This window comes from Scylla paramamosain, chromosome 9 (genome assembly GCF_035594125.1).
Source record: "Scylla paramamosain isolate STU-SP2022 chromosome 9, ASM3559412v1, whole genome shotgun sequence".
NCBI lineage: Eukaryota > Metazoa > Arthropoda > Malacostraca > Decapoda > Portunidae > Scylla > Scylla paramamosain.
This window is the reverse complement of record NC_087159.1, coordinates 29631093-29646637: the sequence shown is the minus strand read 5'-3', so window position 1 is coordinate 29646637 and position 15545 is coordinate 29631093. Positions and strand designations below refer to the sequence as shown.

The 15545-nt window shown below is 38.5% G+C and overlaps 1 protein-coding gene across 1 annotated transcript; it reads right to left on the bottom strand.

Moving 5' to 3' along the window:
* LOC135103865 (MOB kinase activator-like 1) lies at positions 1–15465 on the bottom strand. The gene is made up of 5 exons (XM_064010765.1): positions 15258–15465; positions 9081–9247; positions 8697–8924; positions 8147–8310; positions 1–7721 (listed from the first exon to the last, which is right to left on the bottom strand). The coding sequence occupies exons 1-5, from the start codon at positions 15269–15271 to the stop codon at positions 7644–7646; spliced, it is 651 nt and encodes a 216-aa protein (XP_063866835.1). The 5' UTR covers positions 15272–15465; the 3' UTR covers positions 1–7643.
* Between the last annotated feature and the right edge of the window lie 80 nt (positions 15466–15545).

The window sequence follows — 15545 nt, the reverse complement described above, 5'->3', positions numbered from 1 at the left end:
TAAGATAAAAATATTTATTGAAACTGAAATACATGACTCCAGGTTCATAAAATATGAATTTTAGTGATTATTACATTGGGTAGCAATTAGTTACATTGAACTATACACTTTGCATACTGACTGGAATCTGACCCTCATGTGTTGTGCCTTTCATAGGAACTTGAGGCTACACTGCCACATACAGAACTGTAACTGTAAAGGTCTAGTGTGCTGAACTGACTTGCCAATATCAGGTCCCAAGTTCAGTATAGAGATCAAGAGTACTGGTTTAAATTTAAGTTGCAAAAAATCCTAATGAACTTGGTTTGGTAGAAATAATGTACTCAAGTGTACTCACACGAGAGATTTGGAGCAAATTTGTAATCAAGGAAGTTAATTGTCACCTCATTCTTTGGTGTGGTGTACACTGGCTTCACAAACTAAAAGTTCTCCTATAGTACTTATCTTTTAATTCATAAAGTACATAAACTTGGATTCATCACAGTTATGGACTGCTTGGTATCTTGCAAAGTCATAACAAAAAATACATGTTTATGTTAAAATCTATTTTCAATTATTTACATAAAGGGAATCCAATTGATACTCCAGTGACAAAGAAACACTTATACATATCATGAATATGTGTGGTGTTGCATTTTGTGAACAAACAGATGCGGACATGAATAAAAATTTTACAATATAAATTTATCTCTTGCATTCAGAGATTCAGGTATTACATAATGTACTTATATCAATGGAGACTCCAAAAAAAATGTCAAGCTGCAACTGAATTTCACTGCCACTGTGCAGCATCCACAGCCCACAGCTGACATCAGATTCCTCCAGCCTCATTTTTTTGTTTACAGAAAACATAATAAAGCTAAATAACTTGTCAACATTGGAATCAACAATCATAAGAGAAAATAAAGCCCAGCAAGCTCTCAGCTCATCACAACTCTTAGCCAAGCAAAGATCTACAAATCAAAAAAGGTGTATAACTGAGCATCACACAGTTCTTTGACAGCTTAAGGTTATCCATACACTGTTGATCTCATCTTACTGAATTTTGTCCATGTGTGAAAAAATGTACTTGGGATTTTTGTTGTCAGAAATTAGTTTTATAGTCTTTGGAAAATGGATATTGGCATGGAGTCATGAAAGCAACCACACCTGCCACCAACAGATGACCCCATTACTGCAATAAATACACAGTGAAAGAAAACTTTTCCACACTGTATGAAACAATAACACAAGTGTTCATGAAATGCATATCCTGCTTCATACCTGGTGAGTGGTTGAAATGACCAATACCCTTGGTGTGAGAGCTTCCATAATAGTGGAGTGTCTGATCATGACACTCAACATTACAGGGCATGTTATTTCCTTTAAAATTCAAAGGATTTTTCCAGTAAAGATGCTTCACTGGGGTCTATATACGATTCATATAATTTTCTTGGCAAATTATGAATTCAGTGCTCTGAATCAAGCACATAATTTTTGTTTTCTTCCTTTTTTCTGCTCTCTCTCTCTGTATGACTTGTTTTTAAGATCTCTAGATGTACAAGATGGTCTGGTCTTGGAAAGAATATTCCTATTACTGCTGGGTTCAACTAGGAGGAGGGATCTCTCATTCCCTTATGGAATTATAGTTTTTAATTAGTTCTATAATAGCATTGCTTACTAAGTGGTCCTATAATGCTTAGTTTCTAATATGATACAGACCTTCCCTATTTATCAGCCCTTGCCTCTCACTTTCATTGCCGGCATGAGTGAGTGAGCAAGTAGCACATTATTCTTTAGCCTACAATATACACACAATCATTTGGTATTTCTACATAAAAATTACTTTTGAAAATCTCAATTAAATTTAAACTGATATGCTGAATATTTATGAAAAAAAAATGCCAATTAAAGACCTCAAATTTTTTTATTGGAAGGGATGAAACAAGAACAATCTCAATGTATCTTTTTCTCCCAGGCATTTCTCCACAACGAGTGAAGGAGCCCCACCCCCCAACCCTCCTGAGTGCTGTGCCTGAATGAGTGGTAATGGCTGGCAGGTGAGTCAGGGCATCAGCTGGCCAGTTGTGTCCATGCAAATTGATTTATATTCAAGTTTCCATTATATCTTATACCAGACCCCATTTCATGGTTTTTAGCATTCACAAAACTTACTAAAGGTTAATCTTTTAGGCTATGTAGCATCAGCACAACACCATTAGTAGTGTTAAACCATTCAATGATTTGAGTTTTACACCACAGACTAACACCTCAGTGCAACCCAGTAGTGTACCTTCATATCATAGACCATGCGTCTTAGGAGAGTAGCGCCATGTGTCAGCATTGTGTACCTCACTTTCATGCAGGAGGGCAGTTAATGCAAGAGTTATTAGACATCCATCAATGTGGAATAAGTAGAAAATCTGAGACCAAAAAATGGTCATACTTTTGACTGGAGAAACTGCATAAACTTTAGTTTTATTCTAAGGTTAGATTGGCACAGTGGTACAGTATAATGATTTGTAAATTTACTGAGTGTGCATTTGTACAATGATTAGTAATTCTACTGTATTCCTGTTTTTGTCTACAAGTATAAAGATGGTAAAGACATCAAACAAGACTGGGTAAATGCCGTCCCTTCCAAGCAACCAGGAAAAATGCTAGACCAAATTATGGGAACATTTTCTTGCCATATGATTAAAAAGTAGAGAGTAGGACAAACATGAAAGCAGTCTGAGGACACCATGAGACCAGCTTCTGTTCAAGGTGCCACTCTTGCATATTGAAGAGGAAAAGAAATCTATTATCAATTGTTTAGAAAACTTGTAAAGCATCCTGTCTAAGATAAAAACACTGAGAACTCGCATCCTGTCCAATGAGAACTGTAAGCAGAGAAAGCTCACTTCTCCCTTATCAGTCCAGTTATCTTAAAGAAATGTAAATTGTGTTTTGTGGTGTAAAAATTTTTCAGGATTAAGTTTCTTAAAACACTTTTTTTTGTTCTTTTGTTATATTACTTCCACATCCATAGGATATGGAGCATTACAAACTTTCCAATTTGGAACATATATGTATATTAAATGATAAACTAAACACAGCCTGCTCTTATCTGTACTTCAGGTAACAAAGTGAGGTAGTGCTATGCCTGCACATGGCAGAACCTTCAAAAGACTTATCTATTACATAACATGGCTATGGGAAGGCATGGAAGTGAAATTTACTTTTGTGTTAACAGATTTTATAAAGTCATGACAGAAGAGTATCAAACAACTTGGTAGAGATAGATCAATATAAGAAGATATGGCTTCCTATACCTGATGTCGTCTTTCCATCCATAGCTTGTGTTAACTTCTCGCATCACCCTGCACTGATGTAATTCTTGAATGTCTCCTCATAGAAATGCATTTTTCAGAGTGGAAGGGGTAACACACCCTGGGACTTTGTGAACAGATATGAAGTCTTGGTATCATGGCCTTAAGAAGCAAGAGCAGCACAAATGCTATTTTCATCACTTGAAATTACTCCTATAAAACACACAAGCTTTTGAAAAGGTAATGGGAAGACCATTATAGCTGAATTAATGTAGAAATTTATTTTAAAGAAAAACATTTCTTACTTAAAATAGTTTTTGGTATGAACAATTTTCAGTGTAGTTTTTTGTATAACAAAAATAAAAGATAAAAATAAAAATAAATTCCAAGACAGACCAGTAGATACAAGAGTGATTCTTGTTACTACTAATGGGCTTTGACAGAGCTACCCCATAATTGTGTTCAATCTAAGTAGACACTGTTTGCTACAGAATGAAGCACAAAATGCAGTAATCAAAGAGATCAGAAAACTGCTCTTTCCCATTGGCATCTGTAAGTTGTCATCAGCCTTCAGTTGGTAACTGCTACCATATCACTGCTGCATCCTATACACTATCACAGCAAACACATTCCAGACTGACTCAGATCAGATTCTATAGTAAAAGCACACTATCAGTAAGATGTAAGGACATCACTTTCCCTAAAACATAATTTGGCAGAACTCAGGTGGGTGCAAAATAGTCTTAACATATTATGCAGCATGTTATGGTTTGGCATAATTTTTGTGGTACAATTTTCAGTATGTGTATATTTTGAAGGAATTTGAACAACACAAGTAGTAGCATTTGTGCAACCAACCCATGTTGTATGGTACCATAGTCAAGGAATTTTTTATTTACATAATACTTGTGCTAGATTAGCTTGCTCTTTGATCCTTGCTCAATGGCACAGTGGGGACTGTTCTTTTTCCTTAGGAGGACAAGAGTTCTGGTGTTAAGGAATGCATGTAGTAGATATGGAAGTGCATTTGAAGGACATTCACAGATGAGGTTTTGGCTGCACAGTGAGGAAATCCCAGAAAGGGAAGAAAACAAATTGTAAGATACAGCTAGATAGGTAGGTAGAACATAATAAATAACACATAACCAAATTACAAATGCACACAATCTCTCTCTCTCTCTCTCTCTCTCTCTCTCTCTCTCTCTCTCTCTCTCTCTCTCTCTCTCTCTCTCTCTCTCTCTCTCTCTCTCCACAGCCCACAGACCCACAGGATGTCCCTCACAATATGTTTATGGACCCACAGTCACTCCCCACAGCCTCTCCTCAAATCTCTAAATAACCTGTCTTATAAACCAGGTGTGTGCATGTTTGCATTTACTTGGTGAGAGATTTAGAAATGGTCAGTCTATGCCTATCCTGGTGAGTACAAAGATCAAAAGTTAGTGTGGCAGGACCAGGTGTCATGCCCTACCACAATGCAAGCATCGCCTTGTGATGCAGTTGACAAACCACTACTTACAAGACATCATAAGCCTGTAGCATTATTGTTTGTAAACAGTGGGCTCTATAAGTACTGGCTTGCCACCCATATTTTTACTTCAGACATCAACCTGCCAGCCGAGGCCTGGCCACCACTTGGCCACACAGACAACCCACACCTGCAGCAGCAAGGAGGTGGACTGTGAACAATGTACAAACCAAATTCTTACCCCACACACTAAATAATGTGAAATGTATTCCTATTGCCTTAGAATAAATAATAAATAAAAAAAAAGGTGAACGTACTCCACCTTTACTTAAGCACCAAAGGAATCTTCAAAATTATCCTTACATTAATGGCTCTAGAATTTATGTGTGTGTTTGGTAAAAATAATGGACATTTCCAATCAACTATCACTATAAATCAGTTCTTTTCAATTACCTAGCACTAATATCAAGCCTATCAATTCAATAAACACTGCAGCAGCAGCAGCAGCAGCAGCAATGTCAACATGATACTAATTCATATATATAATCCATTTAGGAATTGTCATTCTTCACATCCTATAATAATCTTGGAATTCAGTCACACTAAAATAATTTTAGAGATTTACATCTACACAACCTGAAACCACAGCAAAATAGGAAATGCAGATTCTGCAAATGTTCTATACAGCCTTCAGTTTTAAAACCACAGCAAAATAGAAAATGCAGATTCTGCGAATGTCCTATACAGCCTTCAGTTTTAGTGTTAATCTTCATTTTCAACTTTTTGTTTGCAGGAACTGTGGAGGAAAGTTGTCACAAGAATTCCATTACTGAATTCCAAGCTTTTTCAACATCATCTTTTACTTTTTAACATACACACAAAACCTCAGCAGAATTTTTTGTAAAGATGCAAAGAAGGCTCTTGAGAAATCAATCTTAATGAACAGGCTAATTGCTATTTCCTGCCTCCTTGTCCCTCTAATAATAATGAATTTCATTTCTAATGGATGAACAATTGTGGATGCACATTGGCATGTCTGCTCAAGGCACCTTCTACCTTTACTGCCAAAAAAAATATATATATTACATGATGGATTTCTGGTAAAGAGATAATCAATCTCCTGATTTCATATAACTCAAGTGGGATGGCTGTAATAAATACAGTATGCTTCTACAAAGCAGCAGCTGTCTCAGAAGACAACACCTGGATAACACATTAAAATGATTTGTGACCACAGCAAGCCCATGATAACTGATTTATGCTGTGGTTATGTATTATACAGCCTTGGCTACAGTTAAGTAGTAATAATCCCTTAAGCTGAAAATCTGATACTAGTTGTTGAATTACATTATATATGGAGGAAAATCTGTTTTATCATATACATTTTGAAAAAGTTGCTTTATACTACTGTTAACTGCTGCATCCTGCTCTATCACCCATCATGTTTGGATAATGTAAAAGTTATATCATAAATCCAACTGTCAATAACCACTCTTACCCAATGACAATACAGTGACCATAAAGACAGTACACAGTCCACTGTTTGTGGCTTCATTATAAACTTAGTGTTGCCTCATACACACACAAACCCATCTTCACAACCTCTCAATTCTCATTTGTTTAAATCATGCTATCCATCTTTCAAAACTTGGGAAACTGAAATAGCCAACAGGTTTACATACAAACTCTCTAATCTGACATTCTGTGGAAGACTGCCAAGTGCAAGTGTTGAGAAATGTACAAGAAACAAGTGCACACCTGATGCTATTAGGGAGAAATCCCACTTGGTGCTTTCATTCAATAGTTGGCTAGCACTGCACTATGACTAAACAGAATCGTGTTACTTTTTTTTTTTTTTTTTCTTTTTTGGTGGGGGAGGGAGAAGGGTTTAAAAATGAACAGTGCTAAAACATTGAATAAAGTGCTAAAATAATCTGCCTGTAGCTATGAGTTGGTGACATGACATGAAACTACAAAGCTTTGTGGTATGACAGTAAATATCAACATTTAAGCCCCAGAAATCATTCTTCAAGAGTAAGAAATAAATTATAATACTAGATGAGAGTGCTCTAAAAAAAAAAAAAAAAAAAAAAAAAAAAAGGCAGCAATGACAATGTGTGTGCAGTAGTATGATGATGAACTTCCAAGAAGCAAATGAAAGCTTCCTATGGCTTATTCAATATTCAACCTTCATACTGTGCAATTCCCATCAACTACATACTTGAAGCAATGAATTGTCTGCCACAAAGCTTCAAAAACCAAAGCCAATGAATGCAGAAGCAAGTATGTTTAAAACTGAAACATAAAGCTTATTGGCTGCTAAGGCCAACCATAGCAAGTATTGGTGGGGTGGTACTACTTGCTGTCTTTGGCCTCGCTTTTTCCAGGTATTACCCAAGTGGCCCAACTTGCCAGCAACGAAGAATGGGGAAAATGCACAGAGTTAAGGCATCTGTAAGTGTTTACTCCCATATGCAGGGAGAGTAACTTGCCCAAACTAGTATTTCTTTTAACCATAAGACATGACAACAATGCATTATCAATTCAACATCCTGTTTCCATCATTTATGTACGTACCTGTACTACCTCCACAAACGTGTCAAGCCTGTTCTCTACAGTTCTCTTGCTACATGGAGGCATGTGAGAAACATATTCTTTTCCCTTTGTAAGACTGGTGAATTCTAATACATAGTTTTAATGAATCATGAGAGCACAAAGTTTTCATCCTATCAAAGTCAGACAGCAGATCTCACAAACTTCACATTAAAAAAACTGACTTCTGAAGTAGAGATTAATACTCTTGTACAACACATATTATTCCCCAACCTTACTTCACTCCATGCTCTCAAACCTCCAAGCAAGACGGATACTTCTCTCATTTAGAATCATCGATCCTTGGCGGTAAGTTTGTCAATCAGCTCTTGAAGGGGTGCCAACTCCTTCCGCTCTATCAACTGAAATTCCTGAAATTAACATACAGGTTATGAAACAAGGCAGTCCTTTCTTGGCTACCCTCTTGAAGAGACACCTTATCCTGGTAAATAAACACAGATTTCTTTATATTTCTCTGGCCATTTGTATGAAATGTATCAAACACCTGCAACTCAAGTACAATGCACTAAGACCCTTAGATCATAAAATTATGTTATGAAGAAATGGGCTCCTGAGAGTAAACCCCCACATAGATTACAGAATCTCGCAAACAATACTCTCCAAATATGAAAGGAACACTTGAGTTACTGGTACATCAAAATTAATTACAATGACTATTTGTATAGTGATGAAGTTGATAGAAAAATCTGAAAAGCATTTATATTCAATCACACAGCATCTGTGATTCAAGCAACTAGGGCACTTGTTACCTGCTGGCTCACTTGCTCTCACTCACCTGGACAAAGAAGATGAAATGTTTGAAGGAGGTGTTTAGGTGGGCTTCCTCCCCAAGCTGAACTACCTCAGAGAAATGCTGGTGGTAGATGTGTGCATAAACCCTAAAGAGCCGCTTCAGTATGGTCTTGGCATTGCTCTGGAAGTTCCTTGGAAATGGTACACCTAAAAAAGAGCAGTCAGATAAATGCAGGTGCTTGTGAGTGTGTGTTAATGAGATAGGAAGGTGCAGAGATGCATGGAAACATAAGATGAATGCACAGTCTTTAAAATCCACTGATGTCTGGTCTTTCCACTGTGGAAGAGAAACAGCACAGCTCTCTCACTGCACTTACTCTGAGTAGGGAATGGATCAAATGGAGATATGGAGTGCACCTGAATGTTTCTTGTACGTATGATGCTCATCCCCAGAATACCTTATACAGAATACCTTTTTCACCAAGTAAAGATTTGATCCAGAAAACTGGTCTGACTCCACTGTTGTGAGCAGGGGTGAACCACTGTCCATTAGTCAATACTAAGTGTACTCACTACTGTGACTATTGTCTTACCAATTTTAGAGGGGAAGAGTGTCTCATCATCTAGCTGGTCCTGCACCCATGTCATGAGGTAGTCAATATACTTGGGGGCAGAGCACTTAATGGGCTTTTTAACAGTCTGCCCATCAGCCCAGTGGTACTCATACTTGGGCCCAGCAGACATCACAGGGCAGGACTCATCAGTGCACATCTCTGTTATGGTACCATACAACATGTTGATCTGGTTGAAGAAGTCCACAGCTGAAAGGTAAATTTGCCATCATGTCAAGATAATGGTAAAGATTTTAACATTATAAAGACAAAGATTATAACATTACCAACATCAAACTATACAATTACCTGTTCAAAACATAGAAACAGCATATCCCTTTTGATATCAAACACTCCTTTACTTACTGTTGACAGCAACCCATTCATTGAGGTCCTCCCCCTCAGGAAGCATGACAGCTGAGCGCAGGTTGCCAGAACCCAGCGTGGCAGCTGCATGTTTCATTAAGTCATACTGGTGGGTGCCCTCTGGAATGTGCTTCTTGGGTTTGAAGGTCTTGCTCGCTCGGCTCCCACTGCAGAGATGGGAGAATTCTGTACTTGCCAACAAAGTTTACAAAGTTGCCTGGGCCAGTTACCATTCCTGTTATGACTAACACAAAAGTTGACAGTGCTACATGGACTGGAGATATCTATTCCTATTATAACTTATCAAAACACTGAATTTTATCATATCATATTTCTGAATAATTACATTTTTTTTACAAGGAATACAAGAGATGGACAGCCCAAGTAACAGCAACATCCCTTTTGCAAAATTTTCATCCTTCCACATTATTATTACAAGAGAAATATCAAGGTGATAATGAGGATGCCCTGCCTATTGAGAAGTGCAGCACCCAGCCATCACCACCACCACCCTCTGGCCCTTTGGGGGAATGCTGCCAAGGGAGGAAAAACAGTAGTGTTAAACCCCACAGTGATTAATAATTCCCACCAAGCCACAACCACGACAAGTTCATCTTCATCACATGATGTCTAGCCTTGTGCAACATTAATATATCATTTTCTGTGGGACACAAAACTTAATTTCTATATGTAACGTAATGGTTCACTAGAAGGAGTTATGATACAGATACTGTTGCATGACTTTCAGTGCCAAGAATAAGGAAAACTATATGCTGCAGCCTTGGAGCACAAATTTTGTTGTAGTTTTGATGTACAGTTTTTTTTTTTTTTTATATATATATATATAACTACTTCAATTTCAATTTGCTGGTAAAAAAAAAAAACTCTTAAATCTCATTATCAGCAAATCTACTGATGTCATAAGATGACATCTAACCTGAGACTCCATTCCATGCCTCAGTTTGCCTTGAGGCAACAACTGCAGGGGGGCCTGGGTCACTCTGGCCCGTTCTCCGTAAAGGAATCCAAAGAAATCATAACTTACAACATATTCAAAAGTGGAAAATGCTACTACATAATTCTTTTGTTCTAAGACATTATGCATGTACTTTGAGGAACTGCATCAATGATAGATATTCCACATCAAGAACAATCAAATAATAAATAAGTGGGCAAGCAAGAGACATGCTCGTACTGTCTATATTGTTATACGAGGTCAGTGATTTTATTAGTACATTACATGTATGAAAACAAGTCCAGCACTTCCAATGCAATCATGCATGACAGTGACTTCCCCCATGGCATGCACTATAGGTTCGTGCTGGCCATAGTAGGGCAGTTATGGTCCTCGGAGTTTCAAGAGCACCCAGTGACCAGACGGGACATCAGTGACCCCCAAACATGGCTACTTGACACTACAGACAATTTGGGTCAATCCAAAATCACAACCATTCTAAACTAAAATATCTAAAAGTAAACGCCCACAGCACCGCTATCAAAAATTTATCTAATTCATAAGCAACTACTCAACTTACATGAAGCTCCAGTGACTATAGTAGTAACTCCAATGATAACTGGCATATGCTGTCACGATCACAAGAAGAAATTATAATGCCAGCAGGTGTGAGAAGGAAAGCTTTATCCAAAGGCCAAAGTGTTGAGTCCCACAGCCCAGCAAAGCAAATACATTTTTTTAAATTAAAAATGTTTCTCCACTTATCACAGACCAAGAAAAATTGTCTCAAATTCTACTACTGCTCAATTTTCTCAAGATTATGTAAATTAACTGTGTCAACAGTTGAAAAAGATAGATCTTACTGAATTATAAATAAAGATTTTGAGATGTCTGCACCGCTGAGGAGTCGTATTTTGAAGTGCATAGCAGAATGCACCACGAAACTCAAGGTATTGGCAGTACCAGTTAAATGAAACCCAGTATAACCATTGTGCATGTGTTTCAAATGTCTGAGCAGCTTTTATCAGACATCACATGGAACAATGCAGAAAGACAAACAAACAGTCTCAATCAGCACCCAAGGACCTCTTGTGGGTCAGAATTCAGTGTGACACATTAGCCAAAGTGGCAGACTGCACTGGGTGGTGACACTTACACAGACCCAAAACAGTGACACTGTCAAAGCCTTCAAATGCGGTGCTCCATCAAAGCCAAACAACAAGCGCCACAGGTATGAGGGTGCTGCCACTCACTCTCTAAAGTGCATATTAGTTTTTACACACCAGGAACAATAAAAAAAATTTGAATGGATAATTAAAATCCAATAACAAATACTGCACCACATGTACGGGCAAGAATGAAAGTTTTTTTTCCACAACACCCTCATATTTACCTTTTTGTAAATTCCTCATTACAAAAATGTTTAGCCAAAGTGCTCTTTTCCATGTCAACTACATTTCTTCTCTCTCTCCCTCAAAAGAAATTCCACACCACCACCATGCTTGTCTCTCCCTCTCTCTTCCATTCTTGCAAGTCAACCAGGTTTACTACAAGGATTTCTTGCAAGTAGGAGTGAGTGTCCGTCAGACCAGAGAGGCACTGCAGCAGGCAACAGTGGAGACCAGACAGCCCAGCGAGGCATGGTCAACATACATAACATTAATACTTACTCATCATAATCAAAATCGTCACTAGACATGGTTACGGCTCTCACCAATGCTCACTATCTCAAGATTACCCAATAGTTAAGATGCAATACCAAGATAATCAAAGCTGCCTGTAAAGAAAACGAAGAGCATAAGCACTTTTCTTCACTGAGCTGATGTGAAAGGTGCTTGAAATGGCTGAGTTACGAGACTCAGCTTTAATACTCAAAAAATTGTATTCTTTAACATTCAGACACATTAAAGTACTGACAATTACACATGTACTTTTCATGTATGTATTCATTACACTCCTCATGAACACACATTTCCATCAATGAATTAAGGAGAAGCACTTCCACTACTCAACAAAAATAAAAGGAAAATATATAAACAGGAAATAAACACAAGTAATAGAATTACTTTATAAAACTTAATGAAAGCAGTATTTATTTATTTATTTATTTATTTTTTTTTTTTTGTGTGTGTGTGTGTGTGTGTGTGTGTGTGTGTGTGTGTGTGTGTGTGTGTGTGTGTGTGTGTGTGTGTGTGTGTGTGTGTGTGTGAAAGCAACGTAGCTAAAAATAAGAAATAAGAAAAAATATTCTTCTCTATGACAATGTATGTTCAAATTGCCAGGTGATACAACACACTAAGGTGTACACATCAGGAGGGAACATTTGTAAGAAATGAACCTAAATGCTTAAAAAATTAACTGATTAATTCAATAAAACAAGAAATGCATGAAGAGTATCTCATTATCTCATGCCTAGTGGTATAATAGATAAAAAAAAAAAAAAATAAAAAAAATGGCATTCTTCTGCAACTCCAACACTAAATCGCACAAGAGCAAAGATACAAAGCAAGGGCAACACACCATCAAATGTTCCACAAGTGCCACAAATCTACATTGAAAATAAAGTAAATAGATAAACACAGCTCATGCCTACACCTGCATCCCTTGGTAGGCTGCACCACTGCATTCCACTGATCTAAACTTTATGATGAAATTTCACAAAATCCTAATAAGAAAAAGAATCATGCAATGGTTTCATGTCACTCCAGCCTCCCAGTGCTTCAGGAGGGTTTGAGTTCCCATTAAAGAGTGGTAGTTAGGAATGAATTCACCCCACAACTTGCGTTTCTCTTCACCTCCGCTCTCTCAATTTATAACTATCAGAATTATTTTCATTAATTTTTTACCATTATCATATGAACACTATCAAAGATAACCCACATCCTCTCTCACTGGTAATTGTAACTAGCAGCACAAAATTCCTCTTCACATCTCATTAGAGAAATTCACCTAATTGTATACATATATAAAATATAATAAGCTGTTAGTTATACTCAAATCCTTAAATTCCTCTCTCTCTCTCTCTCTCTCTGAACAACTTTCCAAGGAGTACAAACAGACAGATGTGAAATCAGTTAGAATCAAGCAATACAGAGGAAAGCTCTGTCTGTGGGACAAACAGTGGCATGTGTAAATCACTGCCCCACACAAGACTTCATCCAAAAGGTCATAGTCCTCCTATTCCTTCTTGAAGAACACACTATCAGGGCAGGCATTCAGGGTTCTGAATGCCTGCCTGCCAGCCCGTGTTGTACATTCACAAAACTTGGATGAGTGACACTGGCCCACCTACACCGATCAGTGTTTAGGCAAGACATTGTGACTAACAATAACATCAAAGGATGTTACAGACACACGCAGTATAACAACTCAACAGTTGTGCAGGGTATGTGCACACCTGATGGGATCTGCAGTATAAGAACTGGGAAGATGCAAATCCTTTATTGAATGAAGGGAAAATTTTGGTTTGAGTATACGGCATTTTAATATTTCTCAGTTACTCTAAATTCACGTTTCACCAGCACAAGCAAAAGATTTTACTGTTTTCTTTACTGAATAAGGATAATCTTACCAACAGGAGCTACTCACAGAGCAGCTAAATTGTGTGATTATGGTGATGAATGTTCACTGCACAACACGTGTGTGAGGGTTTTGTCTTGGGGTCACACATGGTTACATTACAGTGACGTGATCCATCTTGTGCCACATCACAAAATCTAAGTATGTGCCGATGAGGCTCATTTGGAGGGATACAATGTAATGCATGTGTTAGTATATTGGTTTCCAGTATCGGATGGTGCATGTTCTCTTCTATCTCTTTCATTCAGCCAATGAGAGCTCTCCTTTTAATGGTGTATTAGAATGTCATTTATTATTGTCCAGCCAATACATCAATTACTTTGAGCAAACTGCCATGTGTATACATGGAGGCCGTAGCAGACAGCCAGCTAACTGCAAGGGTGCCCACCGTCACAACGGTAGCCAACTGCAGTAGACAAAAATTTATATACCAGGATTTTATTGTGCAGTTCCATAAGCAAGGTGACAGATGTACATTTCATAAGACTTCTTAAGGGGGTGAGTCACCCCAGTTAAGTGGGGTTAGTGTCCTTATGGGGGAAGGGGGGCAGTCAGAGAGCTTTGCTCCCTACAGTTAGGTTGGGTTAAAGTCCTTAAGGGGGATCCAGGGGAGCAAAACCCCCTGGTTAGGTTAGGTTGAGCTAGAAGGTTCCCCAGTTTTCAAAAGATGGTGTATCATCCTTAGACTTTTTTCATGGATGTCCAAATTTGGCATAATTTGGCTTCCCCTACTGCAGTTCCCTGCTATCCCACCAGGTCCCTTAGCTTGTCTGGGATAGAGAAAATTATAGTATAGTGGGGATATGGGGTCAGATATTCCCTGTTTGTTGACTACTGCAAGGGAATTTTCCCTGAAAGCATTTTTTTATTTTTTCTCCTTACTTTTGAAGTTTCCCAAATTTGGCCTCGCCCACCCTAAAGCCCCACTACTGCCAGCAGGCCCCCTGTGTGCTTGTCCTGCAGCAGGGCAGCAATACGGGAACTGGTATTGATAAAATTTATCTTGAATGTGGAAATTTGTTTTAATTAATCTAGTATTTTAATATATATTCTGAAATTATCAACCTTATCTTTCATTTTTTTTTCTCTCTTCTTTTGAAATTTTATTTTATAAAAGTAAACGTATATTTTTTTTTTTTTCCCTCATGTACATAGACCTCAATTCAAACTGGTAGGTAGACGCTAGGTTGTGTGGTAGCTGTGACCAGGGCCAGAGAAACTGCAGCCAGTGGTATGAGCCAGACTTGTTACCTCGGCCCTGGTCGTCCCGCCCCCTCGCCAGAGCAACGACTCCCTGCAATATATCTGGACAAAGCAACACTAGGAATACAGCAAGTGCTGTGACTGGAGGGTGGACTGGGAGGCCAGGCCACCACGCCCGCCACACAGCAGCCAGCAGATGTGGACGCAGTGGGTGGGAGGGGCGCCGCTAGTTGCACAAGGAGTGGCGGTGTTGTCCACAAGGAAAATTTTGATGAAAAATAAATAATCTTACCTAATGTTGTGCAGCTTAGCCATTCCATTACGCTTGGACCCGCTGGCCACAGCTTTCCTCCCAAGTCCCCGTAATTCACCCACAAGCAAAACGCCTTATACATTTTCACTGATCAGCTGATCAACCACAACAAACCTGACACACTTACAAAAGGAAGCTCATGGTGGCGAGTCTCTGGCGCTATCCCTCTCCTTCCTCACCAGAAGGAATCACAACACACTCGGGTTCAGTAATCACGTAGAAAATAGCAATGTGGAAAAAGGATGACACCAGAATGTGGAGATTAAGCACAGACACCCATCGTCAAGGAAAACCCAACATGGCTGACACTGGCGCTGAGCATTGTGGGAACAGAGATAATGACGTCACACCGGATAGGTCACCACGGCCTTGAAGGTGCTATTTCCTATCTCCTCAACCATCTCTTTATGAACCC

Excerpts from the sequence above, each read along its gene's own strand:
- LOC135103865 (XM_064010765.1), bottom strand. Across the intron at positions 8,925-9,080 it reads TGAATGGGTTGCTGTCAACA|CTGTGGACTTCTTCAACCAG; the intron begins GTAAGTAAAGGA and ends TTTACCTTTCAG. Across the intron at positions 8,311-8,696 it reads ACTCTTCCCCTCTAAAATTG|GTGTACCATTTCCAAGGAAC; the intron begins GTAAGACAATAG and ends GCTCTTTTTTAG.